This window comes from Macaca fascicularis, chromosome 3 (assembly GCF_037993035.2).
Source record: "Macaca fascicularis isolate 582-1 chromosome 3, T2T-MFA8v1.1".
Taxonomy (NCBI): Eukaryota; Metazoa; Chordata; class Mammalia; order Primates; family Cercopithecidae; genus Macaca; species Macaca fascicularis.
The window spans coordinates 92,450,721-92,469,172 of record NC_088377.1 but is presented as its reverse complement, the minus strand read 5'-3'; the positions used below and the strand labels follow the sequence as shown (position 1 = coordinate 92,469,172).

At 39.9% G+C, this 18,452-nt stretch overlaps 1 protein-coding gene across 1 annotated transcript in view; it reads left to right on the top strand.

The window, feature by feature from the left end:
- Window positions 1–18,452, top strand: part of NME8 (NME/NM23 family member 8) — a 48,533-nt gene that overhangs the window by 3,366 nt on the left and 26,715 nt on the right. The window contains exons 4-9 of the mRNA XM_045389018.2: window positions 3,686–3,757; window positions 8,439–8,555; window positions 9,696–9,762; window positions 10,650–10,723; window positions 11,835–11,927; window positions 14,029–14,225. Coding sequence (XP_045244953.1) covers window positions 3,686–3,757; window positions 8,439–8,555; window positions 9,696–9,762; window positions 10,650–10,723; window positions 11,835–11,927; window positions 14,029–14,225 — 620 coding nt within the window. The remainder of the gene's footprint in view (window positions 1–3,685; window positions 3,758–8,438; window positions 8,556–9,695; window positions 9,763–10,649; window positions 10,724–11,834; window positions 11,928–14,028; window positions 14,226–18,452) is intronic.

Here is an 18,452-nt window from a genome sequence, read left to right as displayed (position 1 = left end):
CTAGGGGTTCTGGATTCTGGTGACCTGCCCATAAAGGTGCAAGAAAATTGTATCTCCAAACCTCCATTGTGAGCAGTAATGGAGGGATGCCCTCTGCTGGACGTATTGTTTTCTGCTGTTAATCAAGGAAGAGAGACACTCTGAACTTGAACATGTAGGTCCAAAATTAAAATGTATAAGGTTGATTACCTATTAAAATTATCCTGAGCTTAATGGTCAGTATACAATTTTTTTCTACTGTGTGCCTTTTTAAAAGAGGAACATTAAATATTTTGTGTGTGTATATATATATAGGCATATAAAAATTTAGTAAATGGTGTTTATTATAGTTACTATATTACTATTAAATTACTTAATCCTTAATAACTTATGTATTATAATATAAACATTGTAATTGTAATACCTGAATTACTTCTAAATACAGTTGACCCTCAGCAATGCTGGAGTTAGGGGTGCTAACCCCCCTGTGAAGTAAAAAATTCATGTATGACTTTTGACTCCACCGAAACTTAACTACTAATAACCTACTGTTCACTGGAAACCTTATGGGTAACATAAACAGTCGATTAACATATATTCTGTATGTTATGTGTACTATATACTATATCCTTACAATAAAGTAAGCTAGAGAAAAGAAAATAGTATTAAGAAAATTATAAGGAAAACCAAATATATTTACTATGCCTTAAGTGGAAGTGGATTGCCATAAAAGTCTTCATCCTCATCATCTTAACATTGAGTAGGCTGAGGAGCAGAAGAAGGAAGAGGAGTTGGTCTTGATGTCTCAGGGGTGGCAGAAGCAGAAAAGGTGGAGGAAGTGGAAGGGGAGGCAGAAGAAGCAGGCATAGTGGATGTAATTTTATGAAAATACATGGTAATTTCTGTCTGACGTTTTTGCTTTTTCATTTCTCTAAAAATGTTTCTATATGGTACCAATCCTTCTTCCACCATTTGCTTTGGTTTCAGTGCCCATATCATCAAAGGGTCCATGTCATAAATGAAGTCAAAAGCAGTCTCGAATAACTGAAATTCTTCTGCCAGATGTTCTAGTGTCCGTTTGTTTTCTGGCACTGGCTCTTCTACATCTTCTCCCTCATCATCTGGCACTGGTTTAGAGGCACTCATCTCTATCAATTTGTCTTCTGTTAATTCCTCTGGTGTGGTGTCTCTCAGCTCTTGGATTTCTCCAACATCCATATCTTGAAACCTTTCACCCCCCACCTTTTTGCCATATACACAATCTCTTTTATGACTTCCTTAATTGGCTCTGTCATAAATCCCATGAAGTCATGCACAACATCTGGACACAATTTTCTCCAGCAGGAATTTATTAATTTGTCCTTGGTAGATTTTGCAAGTTTTTCTGTAACAATGATGGTATCTTCAATGGTGCAATTCTTCCAGACTTTCATGATGTTCTATCAGGGTTCTCTTCCATAGCACTGACATTTTTTTCCATAGAGGACCACGTGTAATGAGCCTTCCAGGTCCTTATGAGCCCCTGATCTAGAGGCTGAATTATAGATGTTGTGTTTGGGGGCGAGCAGACCATTTTGACACCATTGGTGTTGACCTCATGGGATTCTTGGTGACCAGGGGCATTGTCCAAAATCAAAGAACTTTAAAAACAGTCTCTCACTGGCATGGTACTTCCTGACACCATGGACAAATCATTGATGGAACCAATCCAGAAAAAAAGATTCTCATTGTCCAGGATTTCTGTTGTACAACTGAAAGACTGGCAGCTGGTGTTATCTTTTCTCTTCAAGGATTGGGGGTTAGCAGTTTTATTGAGAAAGACAGCCCTGATCATAAACCCGACTGCGACTGCATAAAACAGTTGAGTTAGCCTATCTCTTCTTCCTTAAGTCTTGGTGCTCACTTCTCTTCCTTACTAAATAACGACCTTTGTGGCATTCCCCTCCCCCCACCAAAACCCAAGTTTAGGGCACTTTCACCTGCATTAAAAACCTGTTCGGGTAGACATCTTTTCCTCTTAATTATTTTCTCAAAGGCATCTGGAAGCTTTTCTGCTGTCTCTTGGTCAGCAGCAACTGCTTCTCCTGATATGTTAATATTTTTTAGCCTTTTCAAAAATTATCAAACCATCCTTTGCAGGCATTAAATTCTCCATCTTTAGGTCCTTCACTTCCTTTTGCTTTAAGTTGCCATATGATGACTTTGCTTTTTTTGGAATCGTATTAGAGTCTATATGCATGCCTGTCTTATAGTAATCCTGCCCCTGCATAAAAGCTGCATTTTCAATGTAAGATAAAAAGATATTTCAAAAAAAGTGCAAGATTTATATGCCTACTGACATAGCTGCAGCGATGGCTTCATGAACTTCTTTTAAAAGAAAAAAACAATTACTCTTAGACTGGATTCTTTTATCTTGAAATGGTGTGCAACCGCAGCTGCAGACCTCAATTTAGGGTACCTATCAGGCAAGTTAGCTTTTTCTTGTAATGTCATGATTTTTCTCAGCTTTTCAGGAGCACTTCCAACATCCCTAGTAGCACTTTGTCTGGATCCCAAGGTGTTAGTCAAGGTTTATGGCATTGCACTAAACACAATGAAAATCCCACTTTGAAAAGCATTGCCTTAGATTACAAAAACCAACTGCTACAAACTGAATGTTTGCTATCAAATTTCATATATTAAAATCATAATCCCCAATGTGATGATATTTGGAGATGGGGACTTTAGAAGGTAATTAGAATAAGATCAAAGCCTTTATTTAAATAAGGGAAGAGACATGTGATTTCTTCCAGGTGAGGACATTAATGGAGAAGAAGGCCTTCACTTCTGGCACCCAGACTGTGTTGGCACCCTAATCTGGGACTTTCAGCCTCCAGAACTATGAGAAATAAATGTTTGTTTTTCAGCCACCCAGTCAACAGCAATTTGCTATTGTAATTCAAACTGACTAAGACACCAACTCTTACAGAAGACCCTACCAAAAGATCTCATTCTGGCAGCTGGACCAATGGATACTACATTAATATGGAAGAAGACACTATTATTGAATGCATAGTTGTTCATAATTAATTTGGAACAACTTGAAATTTATGAGAAAATATTTAGAAGATTACAGACATAAAATTCAAAATCTTTAAAAGTTGACTACTAATTTATTCAAGGAATGTTTAGTAAGCCTCTTTTAATGTATGACCCTATGACTGACAGAGGGAGATGAGATACAAACGTGGATAGGAAACATACTCTATCTGTGCACACAACTCTCCTTCTAACAGAGCAGGTGCAGCAGGCCCACAGGTGCCTGTAGCAGAATATTGAAAGGGACATAGCTGCCTTGGGAGAGGGACAGTAACATGTTGTGCAGAACAAGAGATGATTTACAGCAAAAGGATGTGAGACAGAATTGGAGGAAGGATAGCTGAACAGGGACAGTAAAAGAAGGGCAGGACCAGGGAGGAAAAGATGAGTAAATAAGTTTGGCTAAAGGTTGGTTAATGTAAAGGGAAATGGTGAGGAAAGCTTAAGGCCAAATGATGTAGGGCTTGAATCGCCAGTATGTGCAGTTTGATCCCTAAAACCACTAGGGCATACACAATGTTGCAGTAAACATAAAAATTATATGTATCTCTGCATTGTTTCAACATAGTGTATCAAATTACTTGAATATAGTTTTATTTATTGTTATATGAAATATTTACTTTTTCAGGCAGAAGCTGACAACATTGTGACTTTGCAGCCATTTAGAGATAAATGTGAACCTGTTTTTCTCTTTAGTGTTGTAAGTATATTGACTTTCTCAATTGCATTATCAGATTCCAGTTTGCAGTTAAGAACAAGTAACATTGTAAAATTACCATGAAATTGTTTGCCAATGACAGTAATTATACAATGTTTGCCTTATCTTTTCTTGACTATTTATAAATTTTGTAATTTGGCTGCTAGGAGCTTATAATGGATTGAAGGGATTAGATGATGACACACTGGGTTGATCAGGGAAAGGAAAAGTAATATGGTGTTTACCTTTACTAAGGAAATGATTGGAGATTTGCACAATAAATTATTTACAGGAGTAACAACTTGGAAATTTCTTAGATACCTAGCAGCAGAGAATTGGTTATAAACATTCATGCATATCCATACAAGGGAGCATCTGTATATCAGTCTTTTGTAATACATATTACTCTTATCTCTATATTTACAAAGAAGAAAGCAAGTGGATTCACCAAAATGTTATCATAGTCTTCTCTGTGTGAGGAACAGGTGACTAATTTGAGTTTTATTATTCATACTATTCTATATTGTCCACATATTCTGTGAGGAATACACAACTTTAATAATCAGACAGGGGCCAGGCATAGTGGCTAACACGTGTAATCTCAGCACTTTGGGATGCTGAGGTGGGAGGATTGCTTGAGGCCAGGAATTCAAGATCAACCTGGCCAACATAGGGAGACCACAGCTCTATTTTTAAAAATAAGTAATAATAAAATAAGTATAAAATATAAATGAATAATTAGAAAGATATAAAAAGTGCTATTTTCTAAAAGCAGAGTGTACAGTTAGTGCTAAATTGTGTGACACGGAGTATAGCTGCTCCAGAGTTCGAGAATTGGGACAGAAGAAAGCCTTCACGGAGGAGATAGATAGGACTTGGACTGTTCCTCCACTGTGGCATATTTATTTTTGATATTAGAAATACTCATTAAAAAACACATCTTGGATATAGCTTTTTTCTGCTATTAAACAATACTCTTGTAACCCTTTCAAAGAGTTGAATTGCTGGGTTAAAGATAAAAAAAATGCATTGAATGGTAAAAAATGCATTGTAGATCTCCTCTAAATTGGATGTTTAGAATTCAATGATTTAGGTGAGGGGTGAGCCAACGTTGTTTTTGTTGTTGTCTGTTTTGTTTTGTTTTTTTGTAAAGGGCCAGAGAGTGAATATTTTCAGCATGATTAAAATACAGTCTCTGGACTGGGCCGAGGTTTGCTGACTCCTAAACTAGATGTCATTACACTCATGAGGGGACCAGAATGAATAACAACACAGAGGCAGAATGGGTTTCGGGGGCTCATGGAACAATGAGGAGGCTTTAGCTCCATGTAGTGGGTAGGAGCATGGGACTGAGGAGAAAAGATTGAGCAGGTGGGTCACATTGTAGAGTCTGGAGCTCTGGGATAGTTGATAATATAGTTTGGGTATTTGTTTCCTCCAAATCTCATGCAGAAATATGACCTCCAACGTTGGAGGTGGGGCCTAGTGGGAGGTGTTTGGCTCATTGGGGCGGACGCCTCATAAATGACTTGGTGCCCTCCCTGCAGTAATGAGTGAGTTCTCCCTCTATTAGTTCATGCAGGAGCTGATTATTTAAAGAGCTTGGCACTGTCTCACCTTTCTCTTGCTCCCTCTGTCTCCATGTGACATGCTGTCTCCTTTTCCCTTCCTCCATGAGAACAAGCTTCCTGAGGCCTTACCAGAAGCAGATGCTGGTGCCATGTTTGTACAGTCTGCAAAAGTTTGAGCCAAATAAATTTGTTTTTACAAAGTTCCCAGGTTCATGTACTCCTTGATAACAATGCAAAACAGACTAATCGGGCCATCACCCCGACAGCTAGTCCAGTCTGACCAGTAGACCCAGCCCCACTCTCCTTAAGTGGATCATCCAATCCGTGTTCTCTAATCCCTGCAATCAGTGCCCAGAGTTTAAGTCCACCCTCCTTTGTAGCCATGTTTCATCCATCCTTCTAATGCTTCTTTGTCACACCCAGTTCTCCAACTCTTCCCCTGCCTCCCAAACCTTTCCACTCTCTGACATCTGGAATTAAAATGACTTCCTAAGATTTTTGACCATGGCTCTGAGCTTTTGTCTTTCTTCCTTGGCTTGCCTTAATTCTACCTTCTTCCTTTGGACACTCTCTCCACAGCCCAGAAGTGATAATTGTTTATTTCAAAATGTGGAATAGAGTTGGTATTTCCCTTACTTCTTAGTTCTTCAATAACCTTCTTTTCTTTGTTATTACTAGAGGTCTGTTTCACATGACTAAATCTCCTGTTCCCCTATCTCACTCTTGTCATTTGCTGACCTTCAAATCAGGTCTATTGATGACTGAAGTCTTTGGCATGTGGTTCAAAGTCTACTCTCAAGCCTGAGTCCTGCCATCACCTTGAGGACTTTAGTATCCACGTTGACAACCCACCCAATAACCTGGCCTTTCAATTCTTGTCCTCCTGGCTGTTAAAAAACTTTTCTTCCAATAAACTTCATCCAATCACTTCTGCAATCATGTCTCAGACTGCCCATTGCTCCACATTCATAATCATTAATTTAAGAATAGAATTCTGTAATCACAAAAACACCATCAAGCCCAATGCTCATTTTATTCAGATATTCCCTCATCAGATATGAGGCCTTTGTACGGCTCAGCATTTTTAGCTGACAACAGATTCATTCCAGCTAGTCTCAGCAGAAGGCTTCCTCAAGAGATATTAGATAGTTCACAGAATTGTTGAAAGATACTTTTTAGTTGGAAAGGGTAACTAGAGTTTCAGATTTCATTTAAACCTTATTCAACTGGATCCTTCTCATTGGCTTTTGAATATGATTAAGTCTTTTCAATTTAAAAAATATATAATACTTCTTTCTGATAGCATATCCCTCTCTAGCCTTCACCATTTTCTTGTCTTCACCTCATAGCTAAATTGGTCAGAAGACTTTTCATATTTAATTTTACTTATTTTCTTTCCATCCCATTAACTCCTTAATCCATTTGACCTGAGTTCTGATAATTCCATCAAAATTGCTGTTGCTAATGTATTCAAGAATCAGCCTGTGCTAAGTACAATGGATATTGTTAGGTAGTCATCATTTGTACCTCTTAAATGGATTGAATATGGTGACCATGCTCTCCTTTTTAAAATATTTGCTTCTTTTGGCTTATGTGACTTGGTTTTCCTTTCACCTTCCTGGATGCCACTTCCCTCTGTCCCTTTGAGAAATTCACCCTTCTTTATTCCATGATTAAATATTGACTTTATCAGGCAATACACTCTCCTTTGAAAATTTTGTCTACACACAGTTTCAGTCATCACCATATGTATATCAATAAATCACATTTACATCTTCAACTGAATCCTATGCTTTCCACTCACCTTTCCAGTTGGTGTCTTGGCATCTCCTATTGGCTTTCTCAAAAAGCATCTCATAGCAAACTCATTCAATATCAGATCTTCCTCCCCACAAAACACAGTTCTCTTCTATTGTCTCAGAATTTGGCATGTAACATGATAATTTCTAATTTATCCAGTTTTCAAGTGAGAAACAGAAGAGTCGCCTTGGTGACATCTCTTTACATCACATTCTATCCAAGTCATACCTTGGACCTGTCAATTTTACTGCCCAAGTTTCTGTCACACTCATCTACCTATTTCCATCCTTTCCATCTCCACTACCATCATTTCTCCACCTCCACCTCTAGCGTGATTCCTAACTTGTCTGCAAATATTTTCTTTTGCACCCCCCAGCATTTTTTTTTCCACACAGTAGGTGAAATAATTTTTGCAAACAATTTTAATAGTGGCCATGGCCTCTGCTTAAACATTCTGACTGCACTTAGGATGAAGACTGAATCTCTGGCCCACCACACTGTGCACAGTGTGGCTTCCCCTGGGTGCTGGGTTTCAACTCACACCAGGCTCCCCCTCACTTCGTCACCTGGCCTCGTCACTTGCCATCTTTCCTTCCAGCTTTAGAACCCTTATATCTGTTATTCCTTTTGCTCTTCCTTCTCCTTTTTGTCCAATTAGCTTTTACCCATCTTTCATATTTTAAACCAAGAATCACTTCCTGACATTGAGAAGTACCTTCCCTGATCTCTTTGACCAAAATCCATCCTTATAGGTGCTCCAAGGGCTTTGCACCACTCTTGGTGGCACCTACTAAAGTTGCTGTTTCACGTGCTTGTGTTTACTAGGGCTTTTTAAATTTTTTTAATCTAATTAGGTCAGGTACCAGATCTATTATTTTATACCATTATGCCTGGTACAGCACCAGTAAACAGATGCTTAGTAAACAGGTGTTGAAAAGTGAGTGTAAGGGGCATGGTGTCAGAAATAACTAGGGAGGATGTCATTGGGAGGCCTATCCAGAATTGTTCAACTTTAAAGCAAGGATGCCTCAGGAAAGATTGCATCAGGTGAGAGCTCCTGCAGGGGGATGATTTGCTGCAAGGTGCTGGAGGACATGCAAATTGGAGGTAGAACTCAAAGAGCTGAGTTTACCAACTCAAGAACATTCACATTATTAAGACCTTACTATAAAATGGTTAATTACCATAGCTCAAAGAGGATTCATGAGGATGAGACCAGGGTAGAAGGGAGGGATGACTTAGTCTAGTTTAAGTGTTAATTCTTGATGTGTTCTGCAATGAAAGTTCCCCTCTTGTTTTCATTTCCCTTATAGAATGGCAAAATTATCGCAAAGATTCAGGGTGCAAATGCACCACTTGTTAATAAAAAAGTTATTAATTTGATCAATGAGGAGAGAAAAATTGCAGCAGGTGAAATGGCTCGACCTCAGGTAATACTTTGGATTAACAACAGTTTGAAGACAAGCTTATCATTTAGAGTGAAATAGAACAAAATGCACTACTGGTGCTAGGTACCTCTAAAGACTTTGAGTACTTTATGTCTTTTAATTTTTAAAAAGTATATTACCTTTTATTTGATGTTTTCCTAAATTATTTAACCTAATTTTGTAACTATCTAGGTGTGTAAATGGTGCAACCTTTCTGGGAAGCATTTTGGCAATGCATGTGTATATATATTTATATATATATATATAAATGAAACCTTTCAGATAGTTCACAGAATCATAGAAGCATATTCATGGCTTCCCTGTAAGTTAGGAACCTGTGTCCTTCTGGTATTTTGCTCTTTAATAGGATATTGATTATTGGTTTAGAAAGATTTTGTTTAAGTTAAGGAAATATCCTTTTGTTCCAAATTTGCTGATAGTAATGGTCAAGAATAGATCTTCACACTTATCAAATGCTCCTTTGATCATTAACATGATAATCATATGTTTACAGTTTTCTTATTTATTAATTTCTGATTTGTTCTTATTTTATCTCCCATGCTCTTATTAAATTTTAAGGTTTGGCTGGGTGCGGTAGCTCACGCCTAGAATCCCAGCACTTTGGGAGGCCGAGGTGGGTGGATCACTTGAGGTCAGGAGATCGAGACCAGCCTGGCCAACATGGTGAAACCCCGTCTCTACTAAAAATACAAAAATTAGCCCGGCATGGTGGCGGGTGCCTGTAACCACAGCTATTTGGGAGACTGAGGCAGGAGAATTTCTTGAACCCAGGAGGCAGAGATTGCAGTGAGCCAAAATAGCACCACTGTACTCCAGCTTGGGCGACAGAGCAAGCCTCCTACTCAAAAAATAAATAAATAAAAAATAAAAAAATTTAAGGTTTGCTACCCTTTTCATACTGCACATATGCATTATTCCTGCCCCTTCCATTTGAAAACATCCCTTGTTTTATTTCAGTGGAAAGCTGGAGACAGTAATGTCAGATAAGTTCAGGAACTCTTCCACTTTACTTTCTATTTAGTAAATTATAAATATTTACTAGACACAAAATTTCTAAAAACCCACTCACTATCATTTTAAAACATAACTGTGTTCTCTTTGCATTGCATTTCTTTTTCATAGCATCCTGAAATTCCATTAGTAGACTCAGATTCAGAAGTTAGTGAGGAATCACTGTATGAAAGTGTTCGTAAGTAAATTTACTTCAAAGTAATCCAAGGGTTTTCTGTATATGGGTGGTCATCAGAGCATCACTTGTTCCAGCTAAACACTGGTAACAAAATCCATGTTTATTAATGAGGAATTGTTCAGATAAATGATGATTTTGTGCTTTGCAAGACTCAGCTATTAAAAAGCACCCTCTTTTCCTCACTCGCCTTACCTTTGGTTCTGGGCCTGGAGGCTTTCAGAGGTTACCCAGGACAATGGATTCCTGTCTCCTGTTACTAATCTGGACAGCAGCTTCCTACTTCATCCTTTACCATCTTCCAAAAATGTGTGATGATAATTTCTTCCTTGATGACCCATACTCTTGGTTTACTTTGCAGTTAACAATTTCACGCCTTCACTAGATGATCTGCGTTGGGGTAGCGGGGTGTATGTCTTCATGTCCTGGAGGGAGCAGAGGCAAACAGCCACAACCAAATGAGTTATCTTACACTAAAAGTTCATTATAAGAATGTCGGTACATTCATAGATGAATCCGTTGGTGATGTTTACTTGCATGATTCACAGTTAAAACTTCACTCACTGGTGGTACTGTGCTGGATGGATCCTGTGTGTGCTTCTTACACATGGGAATTGCATTCAAACCGCCAGGGCCTATCTACTCAAGTTTTGTTTCCTCTTGATTAAAAACTCTTGTGAATGTTTCTCCTGCATGCAAATATAGGAACTGCCTTTTGATTCTAAGTAGGAACCCTCTGGTAGTTGAAATGCCATAATAAGATACGCAGCTATCAATGGGCAACAATTCACTGATCGTTAGAAACTTACATTGCTAATTGCCAGATCCTTCATTATCCAGACTTTGTGCCAAGAAAATGAAATTCTGTCTTCTTCTAAATTTTTTTCTAGAGGACTTATTCAGTATTGCTATTATCAAACCGGATGCTGTGATTAGTGGAAAAGGTCTAGAAATTAAAAGAAAAGTAAGTAATATTTTCCAACTATGATTAAATTAATTGCAAAATAACAACCTCTTAATCGTCAGTTTGAAGACAAACTTATCATTTAGAGTGAAATATAACAAAAATGCACTACTGGTGCTAGTTACCTCTGAAGGCTTTGAGTTCTTTATGTCTTTACAAGGCTCGATCTATTCATGCATCCTTCTGTAAATGATCCTACTCTACCAGCATCCTATGTAAAATTTAAAAAAGTATAGTTCTTATACTAGATTGTATATTAGTCTCTTTTCATGCTGCTGATAAAGACCTATCTGAGACTGGGCAATTTACAAAAGAAAGAGGTTTATTGGACTTACAGTTCCACATGGCTGGGGAGGCTTCACGATCATGGCAGAAGGCAAGGAGGAGCAAGTCACATCTTACATGGATGGCAGCAGGCAAAGAGAACTTGTGCAAGAAATCTTCCATTTTTAAAGCCATCAGATCTCATGAGACTCATTCACTAACATGAGAATAGTGCAGGAAAGACCCGCCCCCATAGTTCAGTCACCTCCCACTGGATTCCTCCTACAACACGTGGGAATTGTAGGAGTTTAAAATTCAAGATGAGATTTTGGTGGGGACAGAGCCAAACCATATCATTCTGCTCCTGGCCCCTCCCAAATGTCATGTCCTCACATTTCAAAAACCAATCATGGTTTCTCAATAGTCCTCCAAAGTCTTAACTCATTTCAGCATTAACACAAAAGTTCACAGTTCAGCATCTCATCTGAGACAAGGCAAGTCCCTTCTGCCTATGAGCCAGTTAAATAAAAAGCAAGTTAGTTACTTCCTAGATACAATAGGGGTAGGGGTGCAGGTATTTGGGTCAATATAGCCATTCCAAGTGAGAGAAATTAGCCAAAATGAAGGGGCTATGGGCCCCATGCAAGTCTGAAATCCAGCAGGGCAGTCAAATCTTAAAGTTTGCATATTTTTGAGCCACTTCAAACCAAGTGTCCCATAGATTTTGCTGAGGTTCTTATAGAAAATGCATTGAAAGCTGGTGGTTTGTTAAGCCCAGAAAACAAACTTAACTTGTTTTACATGTGATCCCACGACACTTGGATTTGACCTTACTCTCTAATTGAAGATTACCACAGCAGGATTTATCATAGAAGCAGAGCATAAGACAGTGTTCACTGAAGAACAAGTTGTCAACTTCTATAGTCGAATAGCAGACCAGGTATGAAAGTTAAAAAGAAAAAAATCCTCTATGTGTTTAAATACAGTGACCTCTATAAGCTTTAAATCTTTATTACAGAAAAGCAAATTGGTAAGTCTGAACAACTAAAATAACTTCTGGTGTCCCTGTTGGTGTCCATATCATGGAGATGCCAATGATAGCGGCTCTGAAAAAATCTTCGGTAGAAATAGTGACTGCCAAGCAAAACTGGATGGTCTGATTGTGTTTTGTTGACATGAAGACCTCTTTATGTCATGTCTTTCAAAGGCCCCTGCATCAGTCCTCTGGAAGTGAATATCTAGTCCTTTCCTGTTGATTTTTATTCTGGGTTGAAGGCTCTGACATCAGCTTCACAAGACTGCTTTAATCTTTTCTTTACCTAAAGGCATTTCTCTCAGGCTGTCCCTACCCTAATTGCCCCACTCATGCCACCTCCCTGCCCCACCAACACTTTTTTGTCTGGGGATGTAATATAATAAAGGCAGTGCTGTGTATTAGAAAGTGTACTGGCTTGGGAGTCAGGAGACCTCACTTCTAGAAATGTACTGTCCAATATGGTAGCTACTAGATACATGTGATCATTTGAATTTAAATTCATTAAGGTTAAATTACATTAAAAATATGAAGTCTCAGTTGCACTAGCCACATTTTAAGTGTTCAAATCCACATGTGGCTACTGTGTTGGAAAGGGCAGAGAGCATGTACCTCATCACAGACCGTTCTACTGGACAATACTTTGTGGAACTGACTGCACCACTCACGCCATCTCTGTTGGCCCCAGCTTCCACCTGTGTAGAAAGAAAGGGTTACGCCAACTGCATAGACATTAACTGTAAACTTCTGAGAAAATCCAATTCCTGGGCCCCACCTCAGACATGCTAAATCAGAAACTCTAGGATTGGGTTCCAGAAAAATGTGTCTTAACAAGCCCCCTAGATGACTTGGAAACATCCTAAAATTTGGGAATGTTGTTAGGTTATCTTTAAGATCAATTCCAACTAGCTTTGAACTTCTACCACTTAAAAATGTAGGAGACTAGTAGCTGGGAAGGAATAGGGAAAGATTTGTTAAAGGTGTGAACTAAAACTATCTGAGACAGGTTGCAATCAATTTAGAAAGTTTATTTTGCCAAGGTTAAGGACACACCTATGACACAGCCTCAGGAGGCCCTGATGACATGTTCCCAAGGTGGTCAGGGCACAGCTTGATTTTATACATTTTAGGGAGACATGAGACATCAGTCAGTGTGTGTAATATGTACACTGGTTCTTCTGGAGAGGTGGGGCAACATGAAGCAGAGTTGTGGGGTGCGATGCTTCCAGGTTATAGGTAGGTAAGAGACAAACGATTGCATTCTTCTGAGTCTCTGATGAGCCTTTCACTGAACACACGATTTACATGCGAGATGCCATAGAGGAATAGTCACTTATGCCTTAGTCTCGCTTAGTGAATCTGCATTTTTACATAAACAACTGAGCAGAGGAAGCCATCAGATGTGCATTTGTCTCAGGTGAGCAGAGGGATGACTTTCGGCTCTGTCTGTCCTCTGTCCCCCACCTGTGAAGATAAGCTATCAATTATCAATTTACATTGCCAGGGTGAAATCCAACAGAACTGTTTTAGGGTAAAGATCTTGAGGCCCACAAGGAATTTCCCTGTGGACAAATTATGAGGGAGGTATGTAGCTTTTTTTTTTTTTTTTTTTTTTTTAATCTCTGTAGCGATCTTATTTAGGAATAAAATGAGAGGCAGATTTGCCCAGTGGAGTTCCCAGCTTGACTATTCCCTTTGGCTTAGTGATTTTGGGGTCCAAGAGATATATTTTTCGAAGGATACAAAATTACCCTGCTCTGGTTATTATACATTTTCTTTATTGAACCATCACTATGTCCCCCATGAATATATACAATTATTTTTCAATAAAAAACCAAAAAAAACCCCAAACATAAAAATGTATTGTTAACAGAGATTTATAAGAGTAACATTCCCTTGCCCAGGGACCATGGAGGGGGAAGATTTCATTTGACTTGGGTAGCGACCACCATTTTAGTCCATCCATTTCAGGAGCCTGAAGGAAACAGTTTATCATTTTATTTTGTAGCCTGACTTCGAAGAGTTTGTCTCTTTTATGACAAGTGGCTTAAGTTATATTCTAGTTGTATCTCAAGGAAGTAAACACAATACTCCCCCTGAAGAAACTGAACCACAGCCTGACACGGCACCTAACAAACCATCTGAGGATCAATGTGAGATTGAAGCCAAGGTTACACCTGGAATGATGAAGAAGAAACGAGACAGGTATAGCTCAAGACCAGGAATTGTGTCACTTGCAATGTGTTATTGGGTAATGAAGCGTCATGTAGGCACCTCAATACCTAAGGGCAAATGTTTTTATGTTAAAGGCATAAGTATTTCTTCCAGTCAACCTAACATACTGTATATTCAGAAGAGCTGTGTGCCGGGTCAAGTGTCAGATACCTGGCATCGGAAAAAGTAGTTGGCTCGTGGGTTGTAGGGTAGTAAGAATTTAGAGGTGACGGTGTAGGTTTGAAAGGAAAGTTTTGTTAGGTAGAAAGAGGACTGCAGAAGAGTCCAGCAGGGCTCCTCAGTAAGAGAGGACTGAGCTCGCCTTGGTGGATTTTTCTTTAGGGATATTTATGGACTTTAAAGCTGGAGCTTAAGGGTAATTTGGACCTTATTAGCCACACAGGTCATGACAAATAATTGCACTTATAGACATGTTTATGCCTTGATGTCAGCAAGGGTTGCACAATGAGTTTGAACATACATGCATTCCGGAGATGTGTAGAAATTCTAGTTCCTTATAATTTTTTTTAAGCCTGGTACCAGATGCTGGCTTTAAATAATAGGGAAGTCTAGTTACTTCTAAATTCCTCACATAAGGAGTTTGGCCTCTGGATAGTCAGCTTGGTAGCCCTCAGGTGATCTTTGCTCCCCTCACTGTGACTACCCTGAAAGTTTATGTCAAGACCACTAGAAAGGGAGGCCTTTTCCCCGTTTGTTTTTCTAAAGCTGGGTACACCAGTCTGGCCACAAGGGCTGGGGCTTGAAGGGTGTATTGGAACCATGTATAACCCTTCCCAACTCAGTCTCCTCTCCCATCTCCCCACCTTCCCCTTCCAGCTTCCCGGTGCCCTAAAAACATGAAACATGAACTTTTACTTTAGATGGTTTGTGGTTACAAATTACTGAGAACAAAATGGTTGTATATTTTTTGTTGATGGATTTTAAAATATTAGAAAATGGATGTAAATAATTTGTAGAGCGTTGGTTTCATGTGCTGCTGTTTGTGCCTGTTATTCCTCTGAAGACTCAGAGAATGGAGAGTGTAACACAGCAGTTGTCAGGCTGCACCGGAAAGAAAGTCAGGTGAGCAAGAACATACTTAGAGTATCTGAGCCTTGAGGCTTCCTGGGATGTGTCTCCCTGTGCTTGGCAGCCCATCTCCATTGCATTTTCTGATGGAGAATCTCCAGAATATTCCTTGTTATTCCTTCTTGTCTTATTAATGAATTGTAGTGGCTTTTCTTGGGTGCCTACCTCTGTTGGCTCCCAATGATGCCATATTTTCAGGAAGTGGGAGATCCTAATATCATTAGTTCCAAATTGTATGCAGGATAAAGGAACTCATAAAGTAAATCCTGTTGTCAAGGAGCTTTGTAAACAGTAGCAGTTACTTTCAGGGTTTTAAGGGAAAATAATAATGAGTGGGCCGAGGGAAGGTTTGTTGGGTAGGATGTGTCAAGTTTAAAAAGTTACCACATTTTATCCTAGAACTTTTAAGCCATTCAAAAAACAAAAAGCGTTCTATGAAGCACTCATTAATGTAATGAATAAAGTCATCATTCCATGGGGCTATTGTTTAGATAGTAAACCTCCTTTACATCCAACTTTGAGAAGCTCCCATTGTTCAATACTCACATGACACCATGAACAATTTCGGCATGTTAATGGGCATGTCAGAAGGAAGTGCCAGCAGCTCTCCCTCCAGAACAAGAGCAAGCACTGTAGGGGCCAAGGTCAGAGTGTACATGAAATGTGTACGTCTTGCTCTGGCACAGTCTGCAGTATTTCCTTTCTAAACTTAGAGTCCCCATGTGCCTTTGGCCCATGTTTATCCCAAGCTGGCCACAGCAGACAGCATGGGACAGCATGGAGCATGCTTGTTTGGTGTGCTGGGGCTCAGAAACTGATACCCAAAATATGGCGCTTTGACCTGCTGAACTGAAAAAGCTTCACAATCTCTCTGACTTGCCCCAGCACTCCCGGCCAGCTGTCTCTCTCAAAGCACAGGATGAAGCTGAAGTTCTTTTATCTGCCTAAAATCCACAGATCCGACAAGGAGAACAACTGTTTTTCTTCCCCTCCCTATAAGACCAAAAATGTAACCACATCTGCACGGAGATAGTGTACAAGTTAATTTCTGTGCCTTGGTCCATTCATTCTCCCTAGTCATCCTTTATTGCCCCTCAGCAGAATTCTCCCCACTCCCATTGCCTGTTTTGCCAGATGGTTTATAATGCGTGTTCAATCTTTTGGCTTCTCTGGGCCACACTGGAAGAAGAAGAATTGTCTTGGGCCACACATAAAACACACTAACACTAACGATAGCTGATGAGCTTAAAAAAAAAATACTTGCAAAAAAAAAATCACAATGTTTTAAAAAGTTTACCAATTTGAGCTGGGTGCGGTGGCTTATGCCTGTAATCCTAGCACTTTGAGAGGCTGAGGCGAGTGGATCACGAGGTCAGGAGATCGAGACCAGCCTGACCAACATGGTGAAACCCCGTCTCTACCAAAAATACAAAAATTAGGCATGCATGGTGGTGCATGCCTGTAGTCCCAGCTACTCAGGAGGCTGAGGCAGGAGAATCGCTTGAACCCGGGAGGTGGAGGTTGCCGTGAGCCGAGATTGCACCATCACACTCCAGCCAGGGCAACAGAGTGAGACTCCATCTCAAAAAAAAAAAAAAAAAGTTTACCAATTTGTGTTGGGCCACATTCAAAGCCTTCCTGGGCCTCATGCAGCCAGCGGGCTGCAGGTCGGACAAGCTTGGTCTTTAAGCTTCTGAACCTCGTTGGGGGGTGGGTACTCACTCTGTGGTTCTCACTGTGTACATGTTAATCAAATTTGTCTGCTTTTTCTCCAGCTAAGCTACTTTTTGTTGTTGATGCCTGTTGGTTTTTCAGCAAAACTTGAGAGGACAGAGGGGAAGCTTTCCCCGGCCCTTATAGTGCTTGTTCTTGTTTTCACAGCTCTTGTTTTGGAGGGAGGGCCTGAAAGGCACTGTCACTTCCATGTGACATCTTTCAAGTATGTCCAGAATCTAAAGGAATAAGGACAAAAAACTCTCATGAGTAATTTATTCAGTTGTTCACTTTCACTCTTTATTGCCCCCTCTCCCCTGTCTCCCAGCCTGCTCACTCTCCTCTCTGGGTGGGGGGGATGGAGAGGGTGAGACAGGAGAGAAGTTAAAAGCAGAGCAATTGAACTGGGAGTGATTGGTGACCCCTCCCATGCACATGACCCCTCTGTGTACAGAGCAGCAGAGCCCCAGGGCTTTGTTGGCTGGTTATTCCTATGGAGACAAACACTTCGCAGCTTATGAATTCACATGGTGTGGGGAAACTCTCTCCATGCCACTGATGGTCTCCCTGCTCCAGTGGCTGCAGAAGGATGGAGAAGAGCCAGGGAAACAGGGCAGAGGTACCCTCGTTTGTCGTTCACATTCCAGCTTCCTTCATGATGGCTTTTTATTACATTATTTACATGTCTGTCTCTTTAATCAGCCTGTTTTAAGAAATCAAAGGATAGTGTCATTTATCTTTGCTTTCCAGTCTTTCTACAGATCAGGAAGGTGTGGTTCCATTAGCTACATTGCTCAGAGTCACACACATAGTAACTGGCCGAGTCTTCTCATTCATTCACTTATTCTGTTATGTGTTGATTCATTCATCTAGTATTTATTAAAGTCCTACTATATGCCAAATCCTAGAGATACGAAGATGGGGAAGAATTAGATGATGACCTCTGAGGTCACTTTCAGTTTTAAGTCTTTATGACAGAGTGAAGGTGACATTTCCAACCACCTCCACTATATTGTATTCCTCTGTCCTTAGAAAATATCTATTCTCTTCTCAGTAGCCTCTCTGTTTGTCCCTATAACTGTAATAGCTATAGGGAACTTAATTTTTTATTTTATGGTATTCTCATTTAAATTAAACACAGTAGATACAATTCCTAAAATAATCCCTAAAGGTGTTTTTGGGATCAGGGCAGTCTGAATTCTATACCCTGACTCTACTCCCATCTGCAAAGCTTTCTTTCCTCTCTGAGTCAAAGGGAAGCTGAACTGATGAGCAGCTGGCTATCAGTGAATTCTGGAGCTCTGTTCAGGTCCCCGGGGCAGGAGAAGGTGAGGGTGGTGTGGTGTTTTCTCCACTGTGAGTTTGAGGAGCTCCTGAGCTCCCCAGAAAACAAGGACCTGCAGACAGCAACAGACC